Source organism: Zerene cesonia, chromosome 20, assembly GCF_012273895.1.
Source record: "Zerene cesonia ecotype Mississippi chromosome 20, Zerene_cesonia_1.1, whole genome shotgun sequence".
In the NCBI taxonomy this organism is placed as follows: domain Eukaryota; kingdom Metazoa; phylum Arthropoda; class Insecta; order Lepidoptera; family Pieridae; genus Zerene; species Zerene cesonia.
The window spans coordinates 1406604-1420742 of NC_052121.1; the positions used below are offsets into that span (position 1 = coordinate 1406604).

General features: G+C 33.1%; 2 protein-coding genes across 4 annotated transcripts in view; one reads left to right on the forward strand and one right to left on the reverse strand.

Annotated features, from left to right (window-relative positions):
- The window catches only part of LOC119835278 (protein outspread), a 218607-nt gene extending 210855 nt beyond the window's left edge, over positions 1–7752 (reverse strand). For 2 of the 3 annotated variants that reach the window (XM_038360006.1, XM_038360004.1), the window contains exon 1: positions 7244–7752. In XM_038360006.1, coding sequence (XP_038215934.1) covers positions 7244–7360 — 117 coding nt within the window. In that variant the 5' untranslated portion in view covers positions 7361–7752. The remainder of the gene's footprint in view (positions 1–7243) is intronic. The other variant, XM_038360005.1, reaches the window with a different exon arrangement.
- Positions 7753–8711: 959 nt separating this feature from the next.
- LOC119835132 (peroxisomal acyl-coenzyme A oxidase 3-like) overlaps positions 8712–14139 on the forward strand; it is a 21461-nt gene continuing 16033 nt past the window's right edge. The window contains exons 1-2 of the mRNA XM_038359789.1: positions 8712–8913; positions 9085–9225. Of these exons, the coding sequence (XP_038215717.1) occupies positions 9097–9225 (129 nt within the window). The 5' untranslated portion in view covers positions 8712–8913; positions 9085–9096. The remainder of the gene's footprint in view (positions 8914–9084; positions 9226–14139) is intronic.

The window sequence follows — 14139 nt, forward strand, 5'->3', positions numbered from 1 at the left end:
TCTGATATATATGTATATCTATGTAAATATTGGTACGAATCTCATAAACGCAAATGGCGTTCGTTAGAATATCCTTAGATTTTCTTGTTTTGTTTTGTGCAATAATTACATACATTTATAAACAGTTACAAAACTATGAACATATAAGAAAACAATTCTAAAATTTGGCTAGCTAAAACCGTTCAACATAATGGCACTAACACCAAAAGATAACGTAACCCACTTCTACAAATTAACACATACGATTCGATCCATCATTAATTCAGAAACCAATGACCGGGGAGCATAATAGACTTCCACGTCACAGAAAAGGCCCAAAGTCGCCAGTTAATGTTTACATTTTACACATTCTAGTTTGTGAACAAGATTTATGATGCCTTTAGAGCACGTTCCGACGGAATTAGCGCCTCAGCTCGAAATGTCAAACGGTGATAAGATGAGACATGGTAAGTTTATTAAATATGGCGCTTTTGTGTGCTACTATTCAGAGCTTTTATAAGCTTTCTGGAGATCAAGTGTTGTATATTATATCTTATACTCTTCTGCTATCTTATGTTGATGATTTATATCGCTCGTTGAGTGTTATACCACTGGTCTAGTTTTATTTTTATGTCCAACATTGTGTGTTGCATCACAACAAAATAATGTACTAGTAGCCATATTTCTACTTAATATTACAATGAATGTAGATTTTAAATGTGTTTTGTACACAATATAGTTTTCGGAATTATTTTAAACTGTAATTTAAACAATATTACCATATATTATTACTTTGAATTAAAGTTAAATTAGCCTCGATACATGTATTTTAATGTATCGTCGAACTCTACTCATTTTGTTAAATGTGTACTATACGAAAAAAAGTACTACTAATAAATAAATGTAATAACAATATGAAGAGAATTGCACGCGGTCTTATCGCTTGAGTAAAAATCTCTTCCAGACAACATGGTGGGCAAGGTAAAATAAAGTAAAAAAAATTATAAAAGCAGAATTGGAAGCGGGGTATTTGAATAAAACTTTAATAATAAGACAAAAAGTATGAGATCTAGATAAATTACACGAAATTCAGCTACCACAAACTAAATAAAATCCTCCTTTCATCAGCGGTAAGCACTAATCCGTCTACGGTCAAGGGCACTTAATTAAGTAATAAACTTATAATCCGCTAATTGTATTTACATTCGAAGCCAATTCAGGTCAACGAGGTAAGAGTTAAAAATAAACAGTTAAATAGTGCCTTAGCGTGTTCTGAGAAGTGTGTCAAAGTACTAAATGGTAGTTTGTACATATTAACCGCAAGTGAGGCGGCGCCGCGCCACCGTAACGAAAATATTCAAAACCTGTTGCCGCAAACATTTCGTTGAACAAACACTCGGCCGACCCACTAATGAGCGAAAGCGGGAAATCTAATTTTCACTTTGACGGCGCTGTGAGCCTCTCGGTGGACTACTGAAAACCTGTCTAAGGATCTTAGGAGGAGTAGGTAGGAATCCTTTGGGGACAAAGATTTGCAAACCACACTTAGCAATGCATAAGTTGAGCAGTTTGTTATAGATTTGTGAAATAGCTCATAAAAGGTTTGTGCGTATTTACCTTGTTATAATTTATTTGGAGATTAAAAGAGGCCGCGAAAATATGTAGGTATGTAAATTATATTATATCCCATTTCATTCATATAGATATTTAATAAGAATTCCCTTAGATTGAAGTTGAATGTGGACTTAAAAATATAATGTATGTTTATCTAACTAGTACAGCGTCTAATGTGAGCTTATAATCTTCAGCAACCTGCGCCGTTAATAGGAACTGGAAAGATCTCAGTCTCTATTCGAAGATAAAATTCATGCGTTTCTTGCGACATCGCACAATTTCCTTCCTCTGCGGCGAAAGCAATCACGCAGACGCATCTGCGACGACCAGAAAAACAAATGACAGTCGCTGAGCGCACGCAATAACGATCGGCGCGGGGAAGACATCTATTTAGCGAGAGACTTTCGCCGCATCGCCGAGAAAGAAATTAGCATTCTATTTAGATGGAGCGTCGCATCGATCGTTAGGAGACGCTCGCCATCCGCGTCACCATATGGGCCGTGACAGCCCGCTTCGTTAGTGGAGCATTTGTAGGGATAATTGCCCGAACCGCGCCTTTTGAAGTTAGGTTTCCGTATTATTATAAACAGTCATTTCCAGTCGGCCTATTGCGCAGTAATAGCGTTGATATTGGCGCGGATTTGCAAAATTGCTGACTTAGGTCGTTCCTCTCGGACGCAGCCTTGGCTTTGACATCTTGTCACGTTATACCAAATCGAGTTGTTTTGTGCTAAATTGTCTTGGCATTCTTGAATTGTCCACTTAAGGCCAGCGTTTATGTATTCATTTCATCCAAGGTTTGAAGGCTTATCGCTCAACGTTACTTAACTAAACGTGTCTAAAGCGCATGACGTTTTAAAGGATGTCAGATCGTTTTGTTACTGGCCAGACCATAATTATTATATGTATTATTATATCGTAAGAACACCCTTTTTAGTGTTTAAATAGAAAACCTACAGGTTACCATTTTTGGAGAATATTCATTGGTAATAGCCCTCCAACTCATTTGAATACTCTATACTCCACTCCAGGTTCGAAGTATAGGTTAGGTTAGGTTAGATTCATTAGATTGTGTACAAAATGTTCACATAAACGAGTGAAAGCATGATATGAAAGCTTTTCATTTCCAAACATTACATACTTATATGTGCAACATAAAATAAGTAATGTAAAAAATATATAATATGGAACAAAATTCACGCGTGATGATGAAATTTTTCGGTTCCTTTGGAGAAATATTTATGTAATTAGAAGCTTATTTAAAACCGGTTATGAACGAAAAGATAATATTTCTGTATCAAGAATTCTAATACAAATTAAGTTAGCATTGATCGCATTACCGTCCTATCATTGTACTAAATGATAAAATACAGACATTATTGAAATAATTAATTCAATTGATAAAATGTACTTGTTATATATTTAATTCCGATTCAACATATCAAATAATAAAATTAAGCAGAGTAGCTAATTATAAAACAACAAATTTAATTATTATGAAATTAAGGAAAACTCGGTTAAAATAAAATTCAGAAATCATTAACAAGTTTACAAATGCGGGTCGGACTTGCGACACTAAGGGTTCAAGGGTTATGTGCTAAATTGCAAAAAAAACCCTTCCAAATGTTGACCGTGCCAACTGTTGCTTAACCTTAATTATTACTTGTTAATATAGAGGCAACAGAAATACATAATTTCTCAAAATTTAATCTAACTACTACGTTTCATGGGATCTAGCCTGGTGACAGACACACGGACTTACAGACAGAGTGAGTGAAAGTCCCGTTTTACCTTTGGTAAACCTAATTACAACATGCATCTACTAAAAAGCAGGTATACTTCGACAAAAACAAACAAATATATAATCGAGGCTTAAAACAATAAATCATAAATACGTTAGTACAGCGGATACGGTCGAAATGTGTCCAAACACACGTACTATTTACTATTTACACAGGTGGCTCATATGATAACCCCATTGAGGCCCATATCGCGGTGCGCTGAGCGAAAAAATTCATTAACCCAGCCAGAGGTCAACAGTGTTTTGTTTCGGAACAATGATATTAACTAATTAAATAAGAAATTAACATTGTATAATGTATTTATTAATTACATAACAAAATGGTTCACAGATTATAATCTATACTAATATTATAAAGCTGAAGAGTTTGTTCGTTTGTACGCGCTAGTCTCAGGAACTATTGGTCCGTTATGACAAATTATTTCAGTTTTACATAGCCCATTTATTGAGGAAGCCTTTAGGCTATATATGTACTACGGGCGAAGACGGGGCGGAACGGAAGTTACGATACAGTTTTTAACACGATTTTTTTAGCTTCAGTCGTTTGTTTGTATGTAACAAACTTCTTTAATCGGTTACATACATTTCAAGGATTGTTAACCCATTACGATTTTGACTTGTAACAGATAGATTAAATTCAAACTTTGTGTAGTTATCAAGGGTCGGTGACAATAAATAGTTTAATGATTTTATCTTATAAGTCTGATAAGAATCGTTAGCACGAAAAAAAATATCCTATATACAGTGTAGCAGAAGTGTGACAATTTAGTTGATTCTATAAGCATAGCATGATTCTTTTTGAGTTTATTTTCTAAACTATATTGTTGCGAAGGTATTTAATATTAAAGTGACTTAATATAACCAGAATACTCGTATTACAAAGCAGATACATCGTCAAGTTGTAATTTAAAAACATATAAACTTGTACAAACATTTTGTTCAATAGTATAATTTATATTAAAATAAGAATTATTGCCATCAGTTATCAAGTACGAATAGGAAATTTCCTTAATTACGTGTTATTTTAACGATCTTCCTCGTATTTATGGTTATAATTAACTATAACCTTCAGTATCATTAGTTATTATATTAATAGTTAATAATATAATTCCCAATATACAATGTCATTAAAATCACGTGTATAGTGTATGAATGCGAGATTTTATTGGTTCTTAACAATACTAGTTGTCGCCCACGTTCTGGTTATTTGAATAAGACTATCAGTAATTCACTTATGATGTAACTAGCTGCGCCCTGCGGTTTCACCCGCGTAAGTCCGTATCCCGTAGGAATGTGGAATTTGTTATTCCAGTTGTCCAGCTGTCTACGTACCAAATCAAATTCATTGCAACCGGTTCAGTAGTTTTTGCGTGAAAGAGCAACAAACACACACTCATCCTTACAAACTTTCGCATTTATAATATTAGTAGGAAGTAGGAAGTAGGATTATCATCTCTCTCAAGGCAAAATTTTATCAATTTTTGTTAGATTATTGACGTAAGCATATATATACAAATGTACAAAACTTTCACATTACTTTACTTTATTAGGATTAGTAGGATTTCGAGTGAGCACTTTCTCTTATTCACTAATATAAGGAAAAAGATTTATATTCATGTTATTACATAGGTCAATATAGTGACTGGTTTAGTCATTAGTGAATAAAATCATTGATATCCATCAGCATATAAAAATTTGCTGTTAAATTAATATACACATGAAAAGCGAATTTAGATTTGAAACTCACCTTTAAAAAATCATTTACTGTTTGATCAAGAATGCTAAATCATTTATTAACTTAATTTAGATTTTTTTTTACAAAATCGTATACCTACGAGCATCAAACTCATTTTATTTTATTACAAACTAGCTTTTCGCCCGCGGCTTCGCCCGCGTAGAATTCGCTTATATCGCGCGACATGCTAAGGAGTATTTTCTTCGCATTAAAAAGTATGGTTTGTTCTTTCCCACGTTTAGCTCCATCTTCATACCAAGTTTCATCAAAATCGGTTTGACGATCGAACTTTCATACAAACTTTCATCCCCTCTTCTAACCCTTTCTACCCTTTTTTCGCGATAAAAAGTATCCTATGTCCTTTCCCAAGTTCAGTTCTATCTTCATACCAAATTTTATCAAAATCGATTCAGTGGTTTAGGCGTGAAAGCGTAACAGACAGACAGACAGACAGAGTTACTTTCGCATTTATAATATTAGTAGGGAAGTAGGGATAAAGAAAAATTTAAACCCAAAATAAATTTTGACGTACTACAGATTAACAAACTTTGTTAGATTCCATGTTCCAACAACACTATCTAATCAGCCGTTAACTAATTATCGTCATACAAGTTAGATAACGATTTTATAATTATTATTATACAATTTTAAAAATACATGCCCTCCTGAAAATAAATTTCGTGATTCCCGTTCTACCAGCATTTAATATTAAACAAGATAAGTCAACGTATAAACCGATTATGGAAGTTATTTCTTTACGTATCAGTAATACTTATAATTGAAACTATAGACAAAAAGAAATGAATTAAAAACAAAATAAGAGATATCAATCACGTTTGGTGACGAACCACACCGTATTTGGCGCGAGGCATAGACACGGATACCAGAGAAGATGCAATGCGCGCGCATCCTGCTTACAACGGGATAAAGCAGTTTTTGTCGATGGCTGGACATTGTATCTTAAAAAAAGAACGTCTATAAAAAGTTGTTTGTAATCTGCGTTGTAGTGTATTACGTCGGGATGTAATATTGTAAACTTAGATGAATCAAATATTTTCTTACGCATTCAATGAGATGAAGCCAAAACAAACTCAAATAACTACTAGAACAAAACTAAATAAGTACTGCAATTATCAGATTTATAAAATAAAATGTTTCTTGTTACCATATTGTAACTTTCAATTATATCGAAATATAAAAAGCCATTTATCTTATCATTGCCAATTTTAATGAGGTCGAGTGAATCATAAGCCGTCTAAGCTATTTCTAGGAAGTTTCAAATAGAAAATGCATCGTGAAACTCATTAATAATATCAATGACATATCATTTTATATCCAGTTTAATTAAATAATGATAATATGTATAGGTATTCAATTATTTGATCGAATGAACGAAGTTACTTACGAATATTTTTAAACGAGCTCATCTTTATGGATCTAATTCGTGTTGACAAATTATACGTATGGACTTTGCATTTATCAAAGAAAAGCTATAAAACAACTAATTAATATCATCGGCGCATCCATGAAAAATGCAAATGGCAAAATATACCATCCAAATTCAGCTACTACGACGTTGCATGAGTTAACTAGTATAATTAAAACACCCATATTAAGAAAATTAGGTACATGCTTTATGACATATTAGCGGGTAGTCTATTAATTATTATTGATTAGTTTTATATTTTGTGTTTAATGAATGTCCCGCATATTTTAACATTATCTTCAGTTATTACTTCTAGAACCTTTTAGGAAAATATAAATTAACCTTATGATAACTAATATTTTTAACAAATATATTAATCGTATCATGTAAAATAATTGATCAGTTATTTTTTATCAGTGGGTATTTTTAATTATCTTTATCGTTGGTCAACCGATGGTTTTTTCCCGATGTCTACATGAAACAATGCTTTTATTTTGAAATTTGAAATACTATTATAATTTACAGCTGTAAGTTTTTCTAACATGGATCGTAATCCGTTAGATCAACACCTGAGGAGTGGACAGTCTACGCACACATACAAATTGTAGAATACAACTATAAGAGACTGTGATTACGGCACGGCTGCTGAGTATATCAATAATAATACATGAAATTTATCAAGACTTACCCTATTAGATTCCAATGCTTCAGCACTATGCTCCTCCTTCTGTCGGAAGCAATTAGTGCACTTACTCTTGTTGAAGATGTTAGGTGCGAATTTTCTGCAATCCGATCGCCCAGACATGTTTGTCAGAGGTCAGGGTCAATTTTAACGTTCACTATGTCACAGTGCACAGCATGGTGGTACTGTAAAACACACACACTAGACGATTATTCGCCTTTTAAAAACCGAACACGCAGTTTATCACGCGCACCAACCGTCGAGTGAGCTATCAGCAAAATCACAGCAAGAGGTGAGCGCTAGCGTTAAATAAAAAACACACGCACAACACTTATCTTTTTCGGCAACCGACCGCCGAAGAAGTCGAACAATCGCGTATACAAAATTCGATTTCACGTCAAAATAAACATCGATTTTATAACGAACACGCAGAGTAAGCGAGCGCACAGCAATGCGATCGCTCGTCCATTTTACATCTGATAGAAAAGCACAAGCAAGCAGCGGCCCGAGTTGTTGTTTTACAACTTCTCTTTTCGTGTTACGTGGTGTTACAGGTGCATTAATGTGTGTGTTACTTTACATGTAGGCGAGACTACATTTGACTCTTTCAGAATCAAGGCAAATGCATAGTTACCTCTCACTCGCACAATTCATTAATCTCAACAGACAAGTTAAATGCTGCCATCTAGTGAATTTCTGTATATATTGTTATAGACTTTGTAAATCAGACCATTCAATGTGGTGGTTAGTATATATAGAATACAATAGATGGCGCTTAAAATTCTTTTAATATATCTAACAAATATTTTATATTGTCTTGAAAGTGTCGCACAACTTTTACTTATTTGACTGTAATGAAATATCTCAATACCAAAGGCCAAAGACCAACTGGAGAATAATGTGTACGGATAAATCAATATAAAGGTTTTCATAATCAACTGAAAACTTTTTTATCATCTAAAAACCTAATGCCGGTCACTTACACTCGCACGAATATGCAAACCCATAACCATAAGATTCATTAACAAATCTTATTTCCCTAAATGAGCGCAAATATTCTTATGTTGTATAATGACTGTTTACTTGTAAAATGAGCGACCAGGGAAAGAACCACTACTTGATTCCGAATAGATTCCGAATGATGGAATATCGTATCTATACTTATGCAGGAAATTTTTAATTTTAATTTTGCAATAAAAATTCAATCGATACGTAAATATGAAACATTTGTAAATAAACTCCTAAAATCAATAATTAATTCGTCATCTGTTGAATGTTTTCATGCGAATCTATACCGAATAATAGTTGTTTTTTATTTACTTCCTAGCTACCCCGCAATATAATATAATGGTTCTCTAACAACTTCTTAATATTTTTTTCAGGCATTGTTTAAATAAACAAATTTGACAGTGACAACTACATTGACGTATCGTCCATGCCAATTGCCAGTTCTGTTTGACAGTTAAATCTGAAAGGCAGCTGAAAGGTGAATCACACGCCCGCTTTTAGTCGTAAACGACTGTGGTTTTTGTAGTGCTGAGTATTTGTTATCAGATATATAAATTGTTAATAAGGCGTCTGGCCATCGCATAATACCAGTCTCGCGTACGCCGACTAACGGGGAGGAAGTACCAGTGCGATTACAGTTACAAAATTCCTCTCATCCATTTAACAAGGTGAGATCTTATAGAGTTCAACCAGCCGATCATCATTTTTGTGGTGCAATACATGTTAAACGATAAATTATTTGACTTGTTTAGTTATCAATTAATATTGATTAATATTTAATTGAAAAACATGTGTTTAAATTCCTATGAAGGTTATGTGAAATAGTTTGCGATTTTCAGATATAAAATATTATGGAGGATCTAAGTTTTGTCCCAAATCTCCCGAACGGGCCCCTAGATGTGTATCGAAATAGAGCTTCATTTGACTGGAAACGACTTAAATTGGCTCTTGAAGGGGATATTGATCTACTCAGACTTAAGGTATGAAAAGTGATATCATATTTAATGATAAGCAAATGAAGTTCTTACTAAACATAGAATTTGTATAGATTTCATAAAGTAAAAATAAAGATTAATATAACAACATGTAATTTTCTTGAACATTTATTCAAAATTATTTCACAATTTGCAATAGTTTTGATAAAAACAGACAAACACTGAATATACTCAAAAGCTCTGTCTGACCTTGTTATGGGCATCAGGTGATGTTTTATAATATGAAACTTGTTTTAGTCTAAATATCTATAAGTAAGTGGCTGTTTGATAATACTTTATCTTAAATACTTGCAATTAAATATTTCATAAATTATTTAAAAAATCAGAATGTTGTTAAAATTAAGATTATTTTTATCTTTTCATTGTTAAAGTTTAAAGTGCTTTTAATGATAATAATACAAAAATGGTTAATCATCAATTTTAAATTTTTATTTAGGGCATTAATAGTTTATTTATATGTCTCAAATAGTGAAAAGTAGCTTTTAAATGTAAATAATTATAAAAAAAAAATTTATATTGTTTTTCATGAAACACTGAAACATACATGTTTATTGCCTTTTTGCTGAAATTCAAGCCAATTTTATATACTTTCTTAAAGTGAAGTTCAAATCTTATTCTATCTTTTGTACATCCAAGGGTTTGAGCACATAAAGTTCTTAATTTTATTATTTTTAAAGGCTCCAGTGCCAAAAGATAAAACTAGAATGTATCAGTAAGTCTTTGCTGTCCGTCACTATACTGTATCTCATGAACTGTGATAGTTAGACGTTTAAAAAATTCTGAGATGATCTATTTCTTTTGTCGCTTTAACAACAAATAATAAATAAAAATTGGTTCCGCAATGGTTGACCCTGAAATAAATCGGATGATTGAGAATGGCTTTTAACACGAAGAATTTTAGAATTAATGCTAATTTTGACCAATATTACAGAATAAGTAGCTATTCTATTTCTGTTCTATTATTATTTTCTGGACAGTACATCAAAGCCATAACAAAAAAATAAATACCTTTATTTTTGGAATGATCATATTATTAATTGTACCATTAATTTCATAAAGTCCTATTATATATAGTAAATATTTATTTTTTCATTCTTCAACTGATTTAAAAACTATATATTCAACCATTATTTAAATACAGTTTTGCGAGTAATATGTATATTTAATCTCCAACCAAATAGAGCGAAGTTGAGGCAAGAGACTAGCCTTACCTAAAATGTAGGAAGTAAAACAGATATGGTTTTGAAGACATCAACAAACGGCCATAGATATCATTGACAGTTAACGACGCTGTATAATTTATCTATTCGTAAAACTATCGCGTATGGGTGTCGTCATCTAACGAAATGTCACTACATAGTATAAAACAAACTCGCTTCCCGCCGTCTGTGTGTCTGTATGCTTAGATCTTTAAAAATCCGCAGTGGATTTTGTGGAGATTTTTTAATAGATAGAGTGATTCAAAAGGATGGCGTATCGTAAAATTTAACTTTTCTTATGATTATATCCATACCGAATATTATTATTGGAGGTCTAAATATGAGTTAAGATTATACGCGACTATTATACATTTAGAAATTAAAGACTTCAATGAATAAATCGTGTTTTAAATCCGTTAAAAAGTCTTTAATTTATTAATGTTTGAGATTATATTAGAATCGAGTGGCCAAAATATTTTTTTGACCGCAATTCTCTTTGGAAGCCTGGCCCAGTCTTTAGTTCTATTAAAAAGTTTTTATAGATTTTATTCATAGAAAGAAGTTACGGTTTACGCTTTATTTTTTATGTGTTTCATGTTTTATGATCGCGATAAACGTTTAGGTCTGTAACTAAACGATCTGATTTAAACTGATGTTGAATTTTTGCTTTTATTGTTAAGGTTCTTTGCGGTTTCTTTACTATTTTCCATTGAAAAGAGGCAATTTAATATAAAAGATGATCTATGACTATGTCTATTCAAACGTGTGTTGATCATAAATATACGTTTCGTTGTCAACGGGATACTCATTGATATATTTTAGTCCAACTTGAGAAGCAACTGTATTGTTTCTAATAAATTGTGTATATCGTCATTTTTCCCTTTTCGCTGTGTATCAAACTACGCGCACAGGGGGCGTATTACGAGTTGTAGATAATATTTCAGATTTCATTTAAGTTTAATCGAAGCGACATGGATTTTACTATATAGCGCCTTGATTCATTTAAAATGCAACAAGTTTATTGGTCGAAAATTACATAGATTATATTTAAAAAATTGTTTCAAATGATGTCCTTGAAATGCGTCATGGCTTTCCTTCATTGCCAGAACGCGCCGGAGTTGAGTACATGTCAGCCACGACACGAATTTCACTTTGTTGTCTTTCTATGATCGTCACATCGCGTCATTTGAGTTTTCATTAGTGAAATAGTAGTTGTTTCGCGATGACGCGCCAAAACGCGAAGTTTTCGCGTTCAATTTTAATCAACAAGTGTAAAATATACCAAAATTGCTCTTATAAACGCAACAAATGTTAAAATAACATGTAGGTAAATAATATCCACAATATTGACAGGCAATTTATTTTCCCGTTTGAGAATTTGTCGACGTTAATGTGTGTTTTATGTGGGCTAATCACGGTACTGTATGAAATCACTGCGTGTAATGACTGAATAATAAGGAAGGTGATAGGTATAATACAATAATTGAAATCTTCCTCTATGTATTTGTTTTAGATTCATGTACTCGTTAATAGGTTTACCACTATTATTGTCACAATTATTGTCTTCAAAAAATACATATTGTGTTTTTGAAGACAATAATTGTTGTGCCCTTATGCCATTGGAAACTATGTGTCCACAGTACCATGGTGTGTTGTTATCTTTGTTTTTAATGTATCGAAAAATTATTTGAAGGGTTCGAATCCCAGTGGGGATTAACAAAATAAATGTCGCAGTCTGGCAGAACGGGTAATCAGTGAAACAGACGGGTAATGCCTTTGTCGCATACCTCACTGGGTGTTGCAAATCGCATTTCTTTGATGTAGGGAATAAACAATATCACAAGAGTTATTTAGGTCTAGGTTTGGTTTAGGTTTATTTAGGAGCAACATGAACTTTGTAACTTATAAAAAAAATGTTATTTACACATTATCCTCATAAATCATCATCATGATGTTATTTCATCATCCAAATCTTATGCTCTTGTATTTACCAGCCACAGTACATTTGTAGATATCTAGAATATGTTCAAGTGTGATAAATAACGGTATGGAAGATCCGCTGTCTTACATTGGGACAAGTTTGTTGCAGTTACCCATAAAATGTCAATGAAAGTGTACTAGAGATTTCCTAGTAGGTTATCGGGTATGGTGTAGACGCATTGTACGTAGCATTTTCACTCGAAAATTTAAATAAATCCATCAAATAAACTAATAGGTGCTCTTAAGTAACTTCGATACATAACACATTTTGTCTCGATCGAAAAAATAATAATTTTGGAATGTGAACGCCGATCCCGCATAGGGCATCGTTTCGGTGAGGACAACTGACAAGTAATGATTTCTCTTTACAAAAAATCATGTGGAATGTTTTACAAATAGTGATAATAACAGAAATTCCATTAGGTCGTTCAAATTTAACAATTATTGGTTGCAAAGAAACGCCCTGCTATCAGCACAGTTATTGATGATTTATATATTTCGCCGTAAGATTATAAAAACCATTCGATTGTAATCTAATTCGGGAGATTGTAATCTGTTCACAAATTCTGATTCGTAACATTTGCTTGCAATTTTAACCTTTGTTTTCCTTTATATTATACTAGCTGCGCCCCGCGGTTTCACCCGCGTAAGTCGGTATCCCGTAGGGATATCGGAATAAAAAGTTACCTATATGTTATTCCAATTGTCTAGCTGTCTACCAATTTTTATTGCAATCGGTTCAGTAGTATTTGCGTGAAAGAGCAACAAACATGCACATCCTTACAAACTTTCGCATTTATAATATTAGTAGCAGGAAGGATTTCTTTCTTTATTGTTTTATTCAGAATCATTCATTATACGTAAAGTTAAACCAAAGCGCACATTAATTGTTATAACAATTTGTAAAAAAACAAAACGAAGATACATAGAAATGAGTTACTTCATATATATATATGTCCGGCAACATGCATCCGAGTATGGACTTCAAAAGCCGTCGAAAGAATTTGAAACGCTAGCAAAGATCTCAATTGCAGCATCCGAAGCCGCGTTCCGTTAGCATATGAAGGGCCGAGTGTGCCGGGGGTATAATGCGAGTACATCGCAATTATGTAATATGCCGAGAATTAATTGGAACCCAAACGTCGGTCAGGTGCAGGTTGCGAGTCGACGGAGCCCCGCGTATTTGTAGTTTTAATAAACCGAACCCTTAGCTAACCCATCATATCGAATGTCCATTTCATAGTTTTACGGTTTCACTTTGAAGGTATTATGATTTACCGATGCATTACATTGAAAGCAGGATCACAATTTGTCGACATTACTAGTTACCTTTAATACGAGTTTGTGATCTTACTGTTTTTTCAATCCATGACGAATATATTGTTTTTTCAGACGGTCTTATAATACCATTAGATGAATCCGTATATACGCATTGATAGTAATTTATGTATATATTATTCATCAACTATTAATGAATGATTATATAGATGTAGCCCAAGGCTATCTCATAATATGGCCGTTAGTGGGTTACCTATGCGCTTTCTCATGCATACAACCGTAACAGTTCGTGCATTCTTCACTTTTTCATTTGTTTACATGCGTGTTTCCTTTATTTTGATGGATAATTTAATAAAGTGCGTATGTAATAATAATAATAATAATAAGCCCGCAGGGCACCTTGTGGCGAGGTGACGGGGAGTAGCGCCCCCGCGGTCCTTAG